This window comes from Nylanderia fulva, unplaced genomic scaffold (genome assembly GCF_048542155.1).
Source record: "Nylanderia fulva isolate GAGA-0341 unplaced genomic scaffold, ASM4854215v1 Scaffold235, whole genome shotgun sequence".
Taxonomy (NCBI): domain Eukaryota; kingdom Metazoa; phylum Arthropoda; class Insecta; order Hymenoptera; family Formicidae; genus Nylanderia; species Nylanderia fulva.
This window is the reverse complement of record NW_028190299.1, coordinates 95,839-114,386: the sequence shown is the minus strand read 5'-3', so window position 1 is coordinate 114,386 and position 18,548 is coordinate 95,839. Positions and strand designations below refer to the sequence as shown.

General features: G+C 35.7%; 1 protein-coding gene across 2 annotated transcripts in view; it reads right to left on the bottom strand.

Annotated features, from left to right (window-relative positions):
• The window catches only part of LOC114935522 (acyl-CoA Delta-9 desaturase-like), a 43,310-nt gene that overhangs the window by 10,354 nt on the left and 14,408 nt on the right, over positions 1 to 18,548 (bottom strand). The window contains exon 1 of one of the 2 annotated variants that reach the window (XM_085483195.1): positions 11,193 to 11,257. The exons of the other annotated variant lie outside the window; for it this stretch is intronic. Coding sequence (XP_085339321.1) covers positions 11,193 to 11,242 — 50 coding nt within the window. The 5' untranslated portion in view covers positions 11,243 to 11,257. Of the gene's footprint in view, positions 1 to 11,192; positions 11,258 to 18,548 lie in introns of those variants that run through there. 2 annotated transcript variants of the gene reach the window in all.

Here is an 18,548-nt window from a genome sequence, read left to right as displayed (position 1 = left end):
TCCGTATATAGATGGGATCTCAGAAATGATTGTTTCCTCGGTAAAAAATAAAAATTGTATGGTAGGGTATAGATGTCTCAACAAACTGGATAATATTATTAAAGCGCAGAAAGATAAAACTAAACATCCATGCAATTCGAATGTGGTTTATAAGATCAGTTGCAATAATTGTAATGCATCTTATGTAGGCCAAACAAAGAGGCAATTGCAGACGCGAATGAAAGAACATAAAAATAATATTAGATTGGACTCAACGAAACATTCAGTAATTTCTGAACACATAATAAATGAACATCATACTTTTAATTGGGACAATGTTAAGATCATGGACAACGAAAATAATTATTATAAAAGACTCATTTCTGAGATGCTACATATCAAGGAACAAAAAAATGGACTAAATTTAAACAAAGATACTGAGTTACTTAGCGAGTCGTATTTTGATATTTTGGATATATTAGCGAACAAGAAATAATAATAGGACAAATAGGACATTAACGAGTAAAACATAGATATTAGATCATATATAAACACGCACGCTCTCCGATCAAGTAGAGTTTAAAATGAGCTGTCTTTCTGTATTGTTGGTTTGTTATGTGTCATCCTTAATAACTGTTAATAAGTAGCAAAATTGTCAAGAAGAACGATGATAGGTAAGCATACTACCAGTTGTAGGGGATACATATTATAATTTGGACATACGTTGATCGGTAATTTTTTATTAATCGCAGCGCCTACGGAACGGGTTAATTTCTCGCATATTAACGATGAAACTATCCGAGATCTGAACAAAATCAGGGATCATATCGAGGCGAACATTGTTGGACAGGACGGATTGAAACACGCGTTAATTGCTCAAAAACTCTTGATTCTGAATAACTATAATTAAATTTCGATATTATGTGCATTGTAAGAATTTATATTTCAATAATTATACTGAAGAAGACCGCGTGCGGTCGAAACGTTTATAGAATGATTGTAATTTGCGTTAGTTTTAATATAATGACTGTAGTTTTATAATTTATACATGTAATAAATGGTAGTTGACTGAACATCTCGAATATTCAGCTCGATAAGTTGGCCTTATATTTATCACTTTGTTTACAATATACTATTTTTTAATATTTCCGTTTTGCGGTGATTTCTCACAGGTTTGCTGCACATCCTGGCTCCCCGGTGCTACAGACCCGCCTGGAAACGACTCGGGAATCGGACCTTTCTTCCCGCTCTCGTCGTTCTCTCGCTCTCTCGGGACAGCGGCCTCGCGTCCTCTCGCGCGCTTCGCTGCTCGACCTCGGTGTCCCGGTCTCGTGCCGTCGACTCTGCCGGGCTGTTGTTTTCTGGCTCGCTCTGTAAAATATAAGCCGGTTTAAGACGGTCTATTGAGACCGTTTTCTCTTTGCCGTGCATACGCACGACAAAGACTTTGTCGCCTCGGCTGATCACCGCGTACGGCCCCTCGTACGGCGCCTGCAACATCTTTTTCGGTCCCTCGTGTCGCACGAACACCTGTTCGGCCGTCGCTAGGTCCTTGTAAATGAACGGCCGTCGCTCCCCGTGCCGGGTGCCGTCCACCGGTCGCAGCTCCTCGAACTGCTCTCTCAGCGTCCTTGCGAAGTCGGCCGCGTCGTCCTCGTTGTCCACAGATCGTCGGCTCAGGAATTGCCCTGGGATCCTCAGCGTCTGGCCGTACACCAGCTCCGCTGCGGTCGCCTGCAGGTCGTCTCTCCACGCTGCTCGGATCCCGAGCAGCACCGTCGGCAGCGCCTCCGTCCAGCGATCATTCTGTCGGCATTTGATTGCCGCCTTGAGCTGGCGATGCAACCTCTCGACCATTCCATTGGCCTGCGGGTGGTACGCCGTCGTCCTCAGGTGCTGCACTCCTGTCATCTCGCTCAGCCGTCGAAAGAGATGGGACTCGAACTGGCGCCCCTGGTCCGTTGTTACTCGCACGGGCGCCCCGAATCTGCAAATCCATCCCTCGTAAAACGCTCTTGCGACCGTCTCCGCTTCCTGGTCTCGTAGTGCGAACGCCTCCGGCCACCGTGTGAAGTGGTCCACGCAGGTGAGGCAATATCGCATGCCCTCTGAAACGGGCATCATGATAATGTCCAGGTGCACGTGCTCGAATCTGCTCGATGGTACTGCAAATTTTCCTAATGGTGCCGAGACATGTCGAGTGACCTTCGAACGTTGACAGGGCACGCATGCACGCGCCCAGCTGCGGCAGTCAGCGTTCATCAACGGCCAGACGTAGCGCTGCGCCACGAGTCTGCCCGTCGCCTTGATTCCTGGGTGTGCCAGGTCGTGCACCAAGTTGAATGCGGCCCGCCGGAAGGGTCTTGTCAAAAACGGTCGCGGTGTCGATGTCGTCGTATCGCAGTAGACTTGTATCCCCGTTCCGGGAATCTGCACTTTCTCAAGTTTTATTCCGGTCCTTCGCCTTGTATAATCGTCGAGTTCTTTGTCAGTCCCGCCAGTGCAGCGTAGTCCAGGGGAGAATTCAGCTCCTCGACTCGTGACAACGCATCCGCCACGACGTTCTCCTCGCCTGTCACGTGCCGGATGTCGGTTAAGAACTGCCCGATGAGGTCCAAGTGGCGGAACTGGCGCGGCGTGCTCTTCTCCGGTCGTTGACGAAAGACGTAGATCAACGGTTTGTGATTCGTGTAGATCACAAACGCGCGCGCCTCCAGCATGTATCGGAAGTGTTTGACCCCCAGGTAGATTGCCAGCAGTTCTCTGTCGAACGCGCTGTACTTCATCTCGGATGGGCTTAGCTTCTTCGAGAAGAAGGCTGACGGCTCCCATCCGTCGCTGCCACGCTGTTGCAAAGTCGCGCCGATGCTCTGCTCCGACGCGTCAGTGAACAGGGCGAGCTCTGCGTCTAATCTGGGGTGTCGCAAGAGCGTGGCCTGTGCCAAGCTCTCCTTCAAATTCTTGAATGCCTCCTGCGCTCGCGGCGTCCACGATATCGCCGCTTTTCCTTTGACGTTGCCGTGGAGGAGATCGTTCAACGGCGCCAGCATTTCGGCAGCTCTCGGCAGGAATCGTCGGTAGAAGTTGAGCATGCCTAGGTAGCGTCGCAGCTCCTTCGCCGTTCCTGGCTCTCGACACGCGAGGATCGCCTCCACACGTGTCGGCAGCGGTCGTGTTCCCCCGTCGGAAACTTCGTATCCCAGGAACTCTACCTTCTGCTGTCCGAATACGCACTTCGCGGGGTTGATGGTCACCCCGTATTCCCGCAGACGTTCGAATACTGCTCTAAGATGGTTTCGATGCTCCTCTTCCGATGTTGACGCGACCAGAATGTCATCGACGTACGCGTAACAAAAGTCTAATCCGCGTAAGACTTCGTCGATGAATCTCTGAAACGTCTGCGCCGCGTTTCTCAATCCGAATGACATGTACGGAAATTCGTACATGCCAAACGGTGTGGTGATCGCCGTCTTCGGAATGTGCTCCTCCGCCACTGGAATCTGGTGGTACACCCGCACCAGATCTATTGTCGAAAATAGTTTTTTTCCTCCGAGGGCCTGTGCAAAATCCTGGATATGTCGCACAGGATACCGGTCCGGAATCGTCCTCGCATTGAGTGCTCTATAATCGCCGCAAGGTCGCCATTCTTCGCCCTTTTTCGGCACCATATGTAAGGGCGCCGACCAACTGCTCTTCGAAGGTCGCGCGATTCCGGTCTCAACCATCCGTCGGAACTCCTTTTTCGCGGCCGCGAGTCGATCCGGAGCGAGTCTTCGCGGTCTGCACGCGACAGGCGGTCCCGGCGTCGTTTCAATAAAATGTCGCGTGGCGTGGATCGTTTCTTGAATTTGTCCGCTCGGCCTCGTAATGTCCGCGTATTCCACCAACAACCGGTGGTACGGCGTCTCCCCTGTGATCGTTTTAATATGCGGTACGTTGCAATGGATACAACGTCCGCGTGCGGTCAAGCTCGTCAGTTGATCGACGAGGCGAGAATTGCGCAGATCTACGAGGAGGCCATAATGCGCGAGGAAATCGGCACCGATTATTGGCTTCGACACGTCCGCAATCACGAAACGCCACGCGAAAGCCCGTCGCAATCCGAGATTCAAAGTTATGTTTTCCGTCCCGTATGTGTATATTGGTGTGCCGTTGGCGGCCGATAACTCGTAGGTCGATCTCTGTCGTGGCCCTCGAACCATCTTTCGAGGGAACACGCAGAGATCCGTGCCCGTGTCAATTAAAAAATTCGTTTTCGTGTTTGTGTCCGTCACGAATAAGCGGCGCGCACTATGTTCCGGGTCGCTTGCCGCCTCTAACGTCCCGTTCCTGCGTTTCCCGGCATCTGCATCGAGCAGGGTGGTCTGCACTGCCGTGCCTCCGCTCCAAACTGCCAATGATACCAGCATACGCCGCTGGCCGGTGGACCACGGCTGCTGGATCGCGCTCGCGGGCGTAAACGTGAACGCGAACGAGGTCGCGAACGACGTCGATCATCGTCGCGATATCGGTTATCACTAATTGATTCCATCGACTTACGTATGGCCGTCAGATGTTCCGCCATCTCTTGCTGCATCGCAAGCCGCATTTGCGCCAGTCGCACCTCCATCCTGGCTTCCTGCATCGCACTTGGGGCCGCCTGCATCGCGATCGGGGCCGCCTGCTGCATCTGCACACGCGGCTGCTCGTACGCCCGCGCCTCCGTCTCCACGCGCGAACCGATCACTCCATCGTCTCGCGTCACAATCATGTCAAATTGTTTTTTTTACTCGCAACTGGTCACTCTCACTTTTCCGGGTCCGATCGAATAGATCGTCTCACCGGTCGTCACAATAAAAATTAAAAAATGTACCGCTCTCTCACGCGAACACAAAAGAATCGCGAATTCCCGCTCGCTCGCGATCACGTCGGGACGTCACCACTTTGGTTATATACGCGCGCGTCGCGATTACTTGGACGCGTCGATACGAGACGGGAATTCAAATAATTGTGAGAGAGGATTTATGGTTAACACTGAATATATTTTAAGAACAATCTTTCAATATCGGTACAGAGATATATAAAGTTCGTGCGGATTAACAAACGTGCGACTGTCCGCGGCGACTGTCGGTAGCGGAATTCTCTAGCATGTGTAACGCTCTTCCTATCGTTCCATAAAAATTCACCTTCGATAGGCCTCGAATATGTTCTCTTCGTTTATTTCTTTTCTGTTGCGTCTCGATGTTTTTCGTCTTTTGTCTCGTCTGTTATATTTTATTTATGTTTATTAGTCAGTGTTCGTATGTATGTATGTCCGTATTTATATACGTGTTTTCGCTATTAATTTCAGGGAAGTATGTGACGATGTAATCGCCACAAAATATATATATATATATATATATATATAATATATACGAGGGCAGTCCGATAAGTACTTAGCCTCATCGCCTGATGGTGCCAGTATCGCAAGAGAGTTTTACTATCGTGTAGTACATTCTCGTAGACGGCTACTGTTAAAATTTCAGCCGAATCGGACTTGTAGTTTTGTTTTGACCGCGTGTGGAAAGCGGGCGTGTCCGCGGATTTTAGAAAAATGGAAAAAGAGCAATATCGGTCGGTGATTCGATTTCCCTTCCAAAAACAAGAATCGAATCACCGACCGATATTGCTCTTTTTCCATTTTTCTAAAATCCGCGGACACGCCCGTTTTCACACGCGGTCAAAACAAAACTACTAGTACATTCTATATATATATATATATATATATATATATATATATATTTCTTTATAAACATCTTCTACGCATACATACACATACATATATACATACATACATACATATATGCATGGATATAAAGAAATATACTAACCTTTTCATCCAGCCTTTTATAATGTTTTATCATATAATTTTTACTCATTAGCATTATGATTCACGATTAAAGTTAATACAATAATAAAGGAGGGAGCGGTCTGAATTTGTGATAAACAGACAAAAAATTATTAATAGATTTAATAAGGAAAACAATTAGATATTTAAAGACAAGGCTCGTGTGATATTATAAAATTAAGATTTAGAAAGACAGGGCCAACTATAACGAGCATATTAAATTAGTGAGAGGTGTAATGTCAACACATAATTGATTTATTTCTTAGTAGATACAATAATAATAAAAATAATAAAACGTTTCGGCTGTTACCTCAGCCTTCTTCAGTAAATATAAAAACAATAAAAATTCTTTTAAGAAAAATTATGACATATTACGCATTAGAGTCTATTTTTTAATGAACATTTTGGTTTAATGAGTCGATGAATTTAAATTGGGTTACGCTTATAACATTTATTAAATTAGATATTTTTTCTAATCGGCTAACCATTTTTTAGTTAAGATGGTAAACTTTTTGATTATGTCAAAAAACATGTAAACGAGTTCCCTGTTGTTAGTAGAACAGGTTGACGGTCCATTCCACGTCATCAATTCTTTTGAACATTATTAGTTAAAATTATCGTCAGAACCGCTTGATATGAGAATTGAAAACAATTAGATGTTATCCAGCATCAAAAAGTTAGTCCCCATCATCAAGGATATTTCCGAGTAAGTTCGTCATTGCAGTATATTTCACCGTGATTGTCTAAGTGTATTTTTATTTTTTCGGTATATTAATTTATATTAATAAGTTATTTTTTTATGTGAAAGATCTTAATTGTGATTAGAATTGCTTACTTCAATTGATGAGTAGTCAAGATTCCGTCAAGTTGATGTGTTCACTATACAAAGTCACAGTATGATGTGTCGAGTTGTTTTCAATTCTCATATCAAGCGGTTCTGACGATAATTTTAACTAATAATGTTCAAAAGAATTGATGACGTGGAATGGACCGTCAACCTGTTCTACTAACAACAGGGAACTCGTTTACATGTTTTTTGACATAATCAAAAAGTTTACCATCTTAACTAAAAAATGGTTAGCCAATTAGAAAAAATATCTAATTTAATAAATGTTATAAGCGTAACCCAATTTAAATTCATCGACTCATTAAACCAAAATGTTCATTAAAAAATAGACTCTAATGCGTAATATGTCATAATTTTTCTTAAAAGAATTTTTATTGTTTTTATATTTACTGAAGAAGGCTGAGGTAACAGCCAAAACGTTTTATTATTTTTATTATTATTGTATCTACTAAGAAATAAATCAATTATGTGTTGACATTACACCTCTCACTAATTTAATATGCTCGTTATAGTTGGCCCTGTCTTTCTAAATCTTAATTTTATAATATCACACGAGCCTTGTCTTTAAATATCTAATTGTTTTCCTTATTAAATTTAAATAACGCAGGCCTTATAATGCGTAATAATCTCAGTAACATTAATTATCGTAAATTATACTATGATTTTGGATTTATCCAGAAACACTATGGTGAATACACATTTTACAACCTTAAAAAATGGATTAACGCTAATTACAAACTCCTTGAAGCAAGATCTAAATTGTATTTTCTAAAGTCTTGCATGAACCATGAGATCTTACCGTCGCATTTAACCAACATTGGAAAAACACAATTTAACATTCACAATTATAAACTAATAAATAAATTGACAAGAATACAGCACAAATTCAAAACAGAAATTTTAAAAATAGAAATTTATGATCTGTACAGAGTTGTTGACACTTTACAAAGAGAAATATTACAATTTTTACATAAGTTATCCATTTCTATCCCAGTTTATGTATGGCAATCAATAATTATATATCAAAGAAAATCCTTTAACAAATGCAAAGAAAGATTATATAGGTCTCATTTAAAGAAATTCCTGTGGTTAAAAAACAAAAAAATTAGTGATCATATGAAAAAAATTCAACCTATTCATTATTTTTGCAGGTTAAATAAGGAAACATCCCCAGATAGCACAAGACGTCCTATGGACGTACATTTTATATCCATTTTACGTATGTACGTCCATGGACATGAAATGAACGTCCATTGTACATCCGATTTCGGACATCCATCAGTGACTAATATTTGGACGTCCACAGGATGTCCATCAAATTCTCTTACAGCACGAAATATTGCTAAAATATTGCATAAATATTTTATTTCATTGTATCATAATAAATATTGAAGCAACATTGTGCAAATATTATAAATTTAATATTTTATTGGAGACATTGCAAAATATACTATGCAATATTATCTTGTAATAGTTCCTTCATTTGCCGCTATGCGACGCAAGATTCGCTGTTCATCTCGCTATTAAATTTAGTTAAGAGAATTATAAAGCGCATGCAAAAAGTGGCTATTACAGTTAAATATGTTATAATTATTCTGATCAGTTTAACCTTTCTGATACTATCCCAACACAAAAAATTTAGATATTGAATTAATTGAAAAAATTGAACAAATAAAAATTCGGATAAATAAAATGCGAAAATAAGAAATATTCTGCAATATTTTATGATTAGTATAAAAATGAATTAATTTTGCATGTCAAATTTATTATTGCTTATAAATTTCTTCTTTATGAATTTTAAATGTCATTTTCAATGATATACATGTATAATAAAGAACCAAAATATGTTTATTAAAGATTTAAAATTTATTTATAAAAGATCCAAAATTCGTCCATTAGATCCATAATTAGTTTATATGAGATCCAAAATTTGTCCGTTAGATACATAATTTATCCATTTAAAATCCATAAATGACCAATAATGGACGACTTATGGACGTCCAGACCAGTTGCAAACGGACGTACAATGGACGTCCCTTGTACGTCCGCTCCAGGTAATCTGGACATCCGATGGATGTACACAATGTCCGGATCTGACATCCGTTGTACGTACATAGGATGTACTTGTGCTTATTGGGATCACAACCAATCAAATATACTAAAAACTTAACCACCAAGAGTTCTAATAAAACAATCATAGACATCCATATTGATCCTAAGTCCTCTATTATTAATGATATTGACCCATTAAATAAAACTAATAATAAATGGTTCATTAATTTAACGAACACAGAAATCCCACTAAAAGTATCTAATCTTTTACAAATGGGTAGTAATTTCAATCTTCCCATCTCCAACAAAAAAACTGCCATACATGAATTTATCAAAGATTTGGTAGCTAATGGAAAAAGAAATAATTTACAAAACCTCAGAACTATTAGGAATATTGCAATCCCCCAATTTAATCATTATCTACATAATTTTCACAAAAAGAATTTAATAAACGAAAAAATCACTGATATGTACAATACCACAGTAAAATTTTGCAGAGAAAACAACAATATAATATTTACGCGATCTGACAAGGGTAATGTGACAGTTGCAATGGAGAGGGATTTTTACAATAATAAAGTAACTGAACTTCTTACAGATGTTAACACTTACTGCGTGGTCAATAAGAATCCAATCTTAAAAATTGAAAGAGAACTCAATTACACTATCAAAAATTTGCTAACAAAAGGATATATTTCAAAAAAAGAATATTATTTTATGCACTCTAGTGATTCCATACTACCGAAAGCTTACGGTCTCCCTAAAATTCACAAACAGAACATTCCTTTTAGAATTATTGTATCATTTATTAATACGGCTCTTTACAATATAGCCACATATATTCACAATGTATTGTCACGAAGCCTTCCCCCACCAAAAAGCCATATAAATAATAGTTTTGAATTGTGCAGGATTCTTACGGGAAAAAAGTTAAGGAATTCAGAAATAATGATATCATTAGATGTTATCTCTCTCTTCACTAATGTACCTATCAACCTTGCGATTAACAGTGTTAATAATAGATGGGAGTATATTAAGTCACAGACAAAAATTCCAAAAGAACAATTTATTAAATGTATAGAATTTGTTCTGTCATCTACATATTTTACATTTAACAATATAATTTATAAACAAATTTTCGGCACCCCCATGGGATCACCATTATCGCCCATAATAGCTGACTTAATAATGGAAGATTTGGAAAATTCTGTTCTTGACTTGATTAATATCGACATCCCATTTTATTATAGATACGTTGATGATATCATTATGACAGTTCCTGAAGAGAAGGTTGATTTGATTGTGGATTCTTTTAACAAATACCATGACAGACTCAAATTCACATTGGAATATGAGGATAACCGTTGTTTAAATTTCTTAGATGTATCATTGAAATTAATTAACAATACCATTTTTGTTGATTGGTTTCAGAAAAAAACATTTTCTGGAAGAACTCTTTCCTATTACTCTAACCACCCTTTTTGCCAAAAAAAAAGCATTATTTATAACTTAGTAGATAGAGCTCTTCTTCTTTCACATCCAGAATTTCATAATAAGAATATAAATTCAATCATAACTATTTTACGTAACAACGGTTATCCTTTAGAATTTATTTTCTCCGCTATTAATCAAAGAATTAAGTATCTTATTAATTCCAAACTAAATATCTTGACTAATGATAATAATATTACTAAGGTTCCTAAAATAGATGGAGATAATGAAAAAAAGAATTTCTTTGTTATTCCTTATGTGAATAGCATTTCTGACAAAATTGCATCAACTATCAAAAAAACAGAAATGACTATAGGTTATCGTTGTCTTGATAAACTCAATTGTTTTATCAAGGTTCATATAGATAAAAATCAATTTTCAACTAATTCCAATGTTGTTTATAAGATCTCATGTCACGATTGCGATGCGACATATGTTGGCCAAACCAAAAGACAACTTAAAACGAGAGTTAAAGAACATGTAAATAATATAAAGTTAGATTCGTCAAAGCATTCGGTCATCTCGGAACATATTCTTAATTACCAACACTCATTTAATTGGGAAGACATAAAAATTTTAGATTCCGAATCTAATTTCCAGAAGAGAAATGTTTCTGAAATGATCCATATAAAGGAACAAAAAAACGGTCTAAACCTAAAAAAAGATACCGATATGCTTGACGAGTCATATTTTGACATTCTAGAAGAATTATCTAATAAATAAATAATAATAATAATAGGAGTCATAGTTTGAACTCGACACATCATACTGTGACTTTATATAGTGAACACATCAACTTGACGGAATCTTGACTACTCATCAATTTAAGTAAGCAATTCTAATCACAATTAAGATCTTTCACATAAAAAAATAACTTATTAATATAAATTAATATACCGAAAAAATAAAAATACACTTAGACAATCACGGTGAAATATACTGCAATGACGAACTTACTCGGAAATATCCTTGATGATGGGGACTAACTTTTTGATGCTGGATAACATCTAATTGTTTTTAATTCTCATATCAAGCGGTTCTGACGATAATTTTAACTAATAATGTTCAAAAGAATTGATGACGTGGAATGGACCGTCAACCTGTTCTACTAACAACAGGGAACTCGTTTACATGTTTTTTGACATAATCAAAAAGTTTACCATCTTAACTAAAAAATGGTTAGCCGATTAGAAAAAATATCTAATTTAATAAATGTTATAAGCGTAACCCAATTTAAATTCATCGACTCATTAAACCAAAATGTTCATTAAAAAATAGACTCTAATGCGTAATATGTCATAATTTTTCTTAAAAGAATTTTTATTGTTTTTATATTTACTGAAGAAGGCTGAGGTAACAGCCGAAACGTTTTATTATTTTTATTATTATTGTATCTACTAAGAAATAAATCAATTATGTGTTGACATTACACCTCTCACTAATTTAATATGCTTGTTATAGTTGGCCCTGTCTTTCTAAATCTTAATTATTAATAGCTTTTATAGCCCTTCTTTGTTTACAATTATTATATTTTTAGATTATAAATTTAATTATTTTTATTTATGTAATGCAGATTATTTTTAAAAAATTATATATACGTATGCATGTATAAAAGAATGCAATGTAGAAAAGAGAGAAGAGCCAGAGAGATAGAAACAGGAACACAGAGAGACAGATAGATCGATAGATAGATAAATAGATAGATAGGTTGATCGATAAGTAAATCGATAGATAGTTCGATAGATAGACAGATAGCTAAATAAATCGATAGGTATGTATATATATATATATATATTATATATATATCGATTTATTTAGCTATCTGTCTATCTATGGAACTATCTATCGATTTACTTATCGATCAACCTATCTATCGATCTATCTGTCTCTCTGTGTTCCTGTTTCTATCTCTCTGGCTCTTCTCTCTTTTCTACATTGCATTCTTTTATACATGCATACGTATATATAATTTTTTTAAAATAATCTGCATTACATAAATAAAAATAATTAAATTTATAATCTAAAAATATAATAATTGTAAACAAAGAAGGGCCATAAAAGCTATTAAACATAATACAGTGTCAGATGTTATTAATAAAATTCATTTAAACGAAATAATAAATACATAAGAAATAAACATTTATGCGAACGTTTCGGCTGACATTTCAAACCTTCTTCAGCGCAATGCAAATATTTTAATTATAAATTAAATTGTAATATTAAACATTAAATTTAAAGTGTAAGACAGGCAATAAGAGCCAATCGCGGAAGACAGTGCGTTATCCCAATGAAACTAAATTTTTTCGTTAGAATTACATAAATATCTATGCACAAGGCACGAAATTTTACTTGGTCACGGCCAAGATTTAAAATATGAAATAATCTCATTTTTGAAATTTAATTTCAATAATCCTTTAACCCCCTTACGGAAATAAATAAATAAAATGCAAGAGAAAAATATAGATCCGAAAGTCGCTGAATCGGAAATCGAACCCGATTATTTCATATTTTAAATCTTGGCCGTGACCAAGTAAAATTTGGTGCCTTGTGCATAGATATTTAATTCTAACGAAAAAATTTAGTTTTGTTGGGATAACGCACTGTCTTCCGCGATTGGCTCTTATTGCCTGTCTTACACTTTAAATTTATATTTATATTACAGAGCCGTGTTTAAACTCTTAACTTAAACATTAAAGACGGTAATTAACAATGTCAAGATAATAAATATATAAAGTCAGTTTTTTGTCTCGTTACATATGTTGCTAAACAAGTCATCGTGTATGACAACCACCATTACTGATACGTACTGAGTTCGAGCGACCGTACCATGCAATCACTTATGAGTATAGACTTCCTGATTTACTGGTCAAGGGAGATATCTTGATTGTATCCTCATAATGAAATGTTGTTAAACATTAAATTGAGATCTAAATAAACAATATCCGATTATTCATTATAATCTGACAAATAAAATGCACTGCACACTCATTCAAACAAATTGGTGATTATTTTACAGAAGATTCAAGTATCAGATCCGACATCTTTTTAACAAAGTTTTTTACTGAAGACAAAACAGAACGTTTAACCGTCACAACTCTCAGATCTCAAATGAGACAGTAACTCAGTGTTTCACCTTTTTTATATATCAAGGTTTGTTTATAAACCCCGATAATTTTGGCAGAGACTCTATAATGTTATTATATAATGTATATCAGGCAAAAATTCAGTATCATTTTGTAGATTCAATTCATTAGCTTGTCTTTTTATATATAACATTTCCGATATTAGTCTTTTATTATAATACGGTTTTTTTTATCTAAAATTTTTACTTCACCCCAGTCAAAATCATGGGAGAACTCTAATCTATTATCAGTAACAACTGATTTATTAGAACACTTTCTGTTGATGTGTTTTTTATGTTCCGTTATCTTAGTATTGAATTTCCTGCTAGTCTGACCCACATATGAGGCATCACAATTTTTACAGTTGATTTTATATACTACATTAGTATTCGCTCCTTTAGGTATTTTATCTTTATGTGTTTTTATAAATTTCCCTAATTTATTCATGCTTACATCAAAGAGTTTAGTATCAACTTTTTTTATATAATGTTATATACAGGGTGTCTCATAATTCGCGAACCACCTTTTATGGGCAGATAGAGCGTGTTAAACTGAATAGAAAAGTCCTGTATCATTTTGCGATATTCGCAATAATTATTGAGTTATTAACTAAAATATCTAAACGAATGAGCGGGTAGAAAGTGGTAGGCCGGACTCGGTGTGCATGTACCGTTTAGTATCAAAAGTATCATCTTACTTTTCGGCGCCACTACATTGGTCGCCGCTCGCTGCATGACGCCGCCTCTCGATCAAATAATGCTTTCTACCTGCTTATTCGTTTAGATATTTTAATAAATAACTCAATAATTATTGCGAATATCGCAAAATGATACATGAATTTTCTATTCAGTTTAACACGCTCTATTTGCCCATAAAAGGTGGTTCGAGAATTATGGGACACCCTGTATAAAAAGACAAGCTAATGGATTAAATCTACAAAATGATACTGAATTTTTGCCTGATATACATTATATAATAACATTATAGAGTCTCTGCCAAAATTATCGGGGTTTATAAACAAACCTTGATATATAAAAAAGGTGAAACACTGAGTTACTGTCTCATTTGAGATCTGAGAGTTGTGACGGTCAAACGTTCTGTTTTGTCTTCAGTAAAAAACTTTGTTAAAAAGATGTCGGATCTGATACTTGAATCTTCTGTAAAATAATCACCAATTTGTTTGAATGAGTGTGCAGTGCATTTTATTTGTCAGATTATAATGAATAATCGGATATTGTTTATTTAGATCTCAATTTAATGTTTAACAACATTTCATTATGAGGATACAATCAAGATATCTCCCTTATCCAGTAAATAAGGAAGTTTATACTCATAAGTGATTGCATGGTACGGTCGCTCGAACTCAGTATGTATCAGTAATGATGGTTGTCATACACGATGACTTGTTTAGCAACATATGTAACGAGACAAAAAACTGACTTTATATATTTATTATCTTGACATTGTTAATTATCGTCTTTAATGTTTAATATTACAATTCAATTTATAATTAAAATATTTGCATTGCGCTAAAGAAGGCTTGTGAATGTCAGCCGACACGTTCACATAAATGTTTATTTCTTATGTATTTATTATTTTGTTTAAATGAATTTTATTAATAACATCTGACACTGTATTATGTTTAATAGCTCTTATAGCCCTTCTTTGTTTACAATTATTAAATTTAACAGAGCTAATTACTATTTTTAACTAAAAATATAAAATCTAAAATAATATAAAAATCTTTTATGAATATAATTGATTATAAAGTTTTAATGTATAATTTTTTGTAATAAATAAATGATTTATATGATTTATTCTTATCTAACTAATACTCTGTTTTGATAATAATAGTATTATTATATTCAATCTCTAAAATATTTTTATATAAATCATTTATTTATTACAAAGGATTATTTACTTTATAATCAATTATAATGATTATAGATAGGCCTGTTTATACACATACACACACAAGCACACACACACTCACATATAACTTGTTAACTAAAATATGGACAAAAAAAATTTTTGTCACACAATAAATGATTTATATAAAATTTTATTTTTACAGATTAAAGAGTATTTTTGAGATTGAATAGATAGTAACACTATTATTATCAAAACAGAGCAGTAGTTAGATGAGAATAAATCATATAAATCATTTATTTATTACAAAAAATTATACGCTAAAATTTTATAATTAATTATATTTATATAAGATTTATATATATATTTAGATTATAAATTTAATTATTTTTAAATTTAACGTATAAGACGGGCAATAAGAGCCAAATCGCGGATGACAATGCGTTATCCTAACGAAACTAAATTATTTTTCGTTAGAATTAAATACCGGTGCACAAGGCACCAAATTTTACTTGGACACGGCCAAGATTTTAAATATGAAATAATCTCATACTTGAGATTTAATTTCAATACCCTTTTAACCCCCCTACGGAAAATAAATAAATGAATGCAAGAGAAAAATATAGATCCGAAAGTCGCTGAATCGGGAATCGAACCCGAGACCTTTCGCTTGCCGGGCGACTGCTCTTCCAGCTGAGCTATTCAGATCCCTTCGATTCTTAAATATACTTTTCTCTGTTATATATATTAATGTTGGTAAACAAACGCCTTTAAGCCAGCGTGTATATCTTATACGTTAAATTTATATTTATATTACAGAGCCTTGTTAAACTCTTAAATTTATACACGCTGGCTTAAAGGCGTTTGTTTACCAACAGAACGTTTTACAGAAAAAAGTTTCAGACAAAAGTTGTATAAAATCTATTAATTGATTTTATCAGTTTGACTTTGGACGGCGTTACCAAGGTCAAAATAAGGTCACCTTGAATTTTTTAGATGGAATCCTATATTTTTTATTCTTATATTATTTTATTATTATATATTCTTGTAGCTTATCTAGAGAGCTTTCCAAAACACTAATAAAATTATTTTTCATGAAGTACTCTTTGAGTTACAAAGGCTAACAATTTTTTGACATATAATGTAAAATATCTTTGTAAAATATTCCATTTTCGTTAATCATATCTTTTTGCACGGAATAATAAGATCAATGAATTAGTGTAAAGAAAACACAGTTGGTTATAAAAAAAAGTATGCTTGCTGCATATTGAATATTACATTTTTTTTTTAACAATTATCTGTTTTTTTATTGATCTTATTATACTATGCAAGAAAGTAGGTATAATTACCAAAAATGGAATATTTTATAAAGATATATTTTATGTCAAAAAATGGTTAGCTTCTAACCTTTATAACTCAAAGAGCACTCAATAAAAAATAATTTTATTATAGCGTTTTGGAAAGCTCTCGAGATAAACTACAAGAATATGTAATAAAAAATATAGAATTCCATCTAAGAAATTCGAGGTGACCTTATTCTGACCTTGGTAACGCCGTCCAAGGTCAAATTGATAAGATTAGTAAATAGATTTTTTTCCCTACAATTTTTGTCTGAAACTTTTTTCTGTAAAATGTATACTTTTCGAGATTGTTCAGTGTTCCGATCTTTTTGGAACACCCTGTATATGTATATATATACACATATATATCGATTTATTTAGAAGATATTTAAAAGATATTAACAAACATTCTTTTTGATAGTGATAGTTTGTTCATATCTTTTTAATTCTTTTTCCCTCCTTTTTAATCTTTATCATTATAGAGAGATGAAACTAACAATCCATATTCAATATATATAAGAATCACAACCCAAGAAAGCTTAATATCGGAGCTCTCAGCTCTGAACATGCAAAGTGCAACGTTTGCGAAATGTCGGCATTACGCTGTTAAACCACGCGGCATCCATTCGAAAATCTTCTGCATTGATGAATCCAATGGCCGCGAAAGTCTTAAAACTAGAATTTAAGTCTTATATTTATCATATTATGCCGTCAATAAGACATCAAAATGACGTCAAAATGATGTCAAAGACGTCAAAATGACATCAATAAGTCGTCAGAAAATGACGTCTCATGAATGTGACATTTCGACGTCATTTTCGGGTCTCATAGGGACCTAACTAGGACGTCTCATTGATCGTTTCGTGACCAAAATTGGTCGTTAGTATGACGTCATTTTATTACTTGAGTATATTTACAATTATATATATTTATGAAAGAAATAGTAGGATAGTAGTGTAATACAAGAAAATATTAATTTATACATAGTATATACATACATATATAATAATTATTTTCTTGTAACGCTACTATCTTATTATTTCTTTTATAAGTATATAATAAATACAAAAATATATATCAAAATATATAAATAATAAATACAAAAATATATAAATACAAAAATATAATAATCTTTAAAAACTGACCTTTAAAAAAGGTAAAGAAGGCGCCTAGTATGGGTTCACCAGTAGTCAAAATTTACCCATTGTAAACCCATGGAGAATCGTACTTACGTAGAATCGTACTACAATAGTTATTTGTGTTACAAGTACGGAAAGTTGGCTATTGTCCACTCGTGCGGGTAAACGCGCACTCGCCTTTGGCTCGTCTACTGCGTAATCAGGTACAGAAATCAGGTACTTAAAGTGCCATTTTGAGTACCTGATTTCTGTACCTGATTTACGCAGTAGACTGATATATGAATAGCAGAGAGGGTAAAGTGCGTGTTGGGAGAGCGCTGAGTGGCGATAGTTTTGCCAGTTGTTTTGTATGTGCGCTGCAAGATGACGTTGATATTCTTGAACAAGGCTTGATACTCGTAAGCAATAAGTTATTGCCCACGGTTTTTCCGTGAGATAAAACTTTGAATATGACGTATAGAATATTTTGTATTACACGTGCAGGCAATGTGGCACTTTCGGTGCATGTTTTCTGTGCCGAAAGCGGCCGATTTTCCCCGCCGCCATCTAGCTGCGACACGGGGAGTGAATAAGTCGGTTTCAAAGCCATTATCTACGGCTGAGCCGCGTTAAAAGTCATTGTATACGGCTCAAGCCGTAGGAAATGTATTGAAACCGGCTATTCCCCCACCGTACCGCGGCAAGATGGCGGCGTGCGATCGGCCGCCTCGCGCTCAGAAAACGCGCCGAAATAGCCACTTTGCCTGCACTTGCAATACAAAATAGTATGTGTATCAAGTGCGAATTGACAATTGTTCACTCGTGTGGGGTGGTCGCACTCGCCTTCGGCTCGTGCGTCCATCC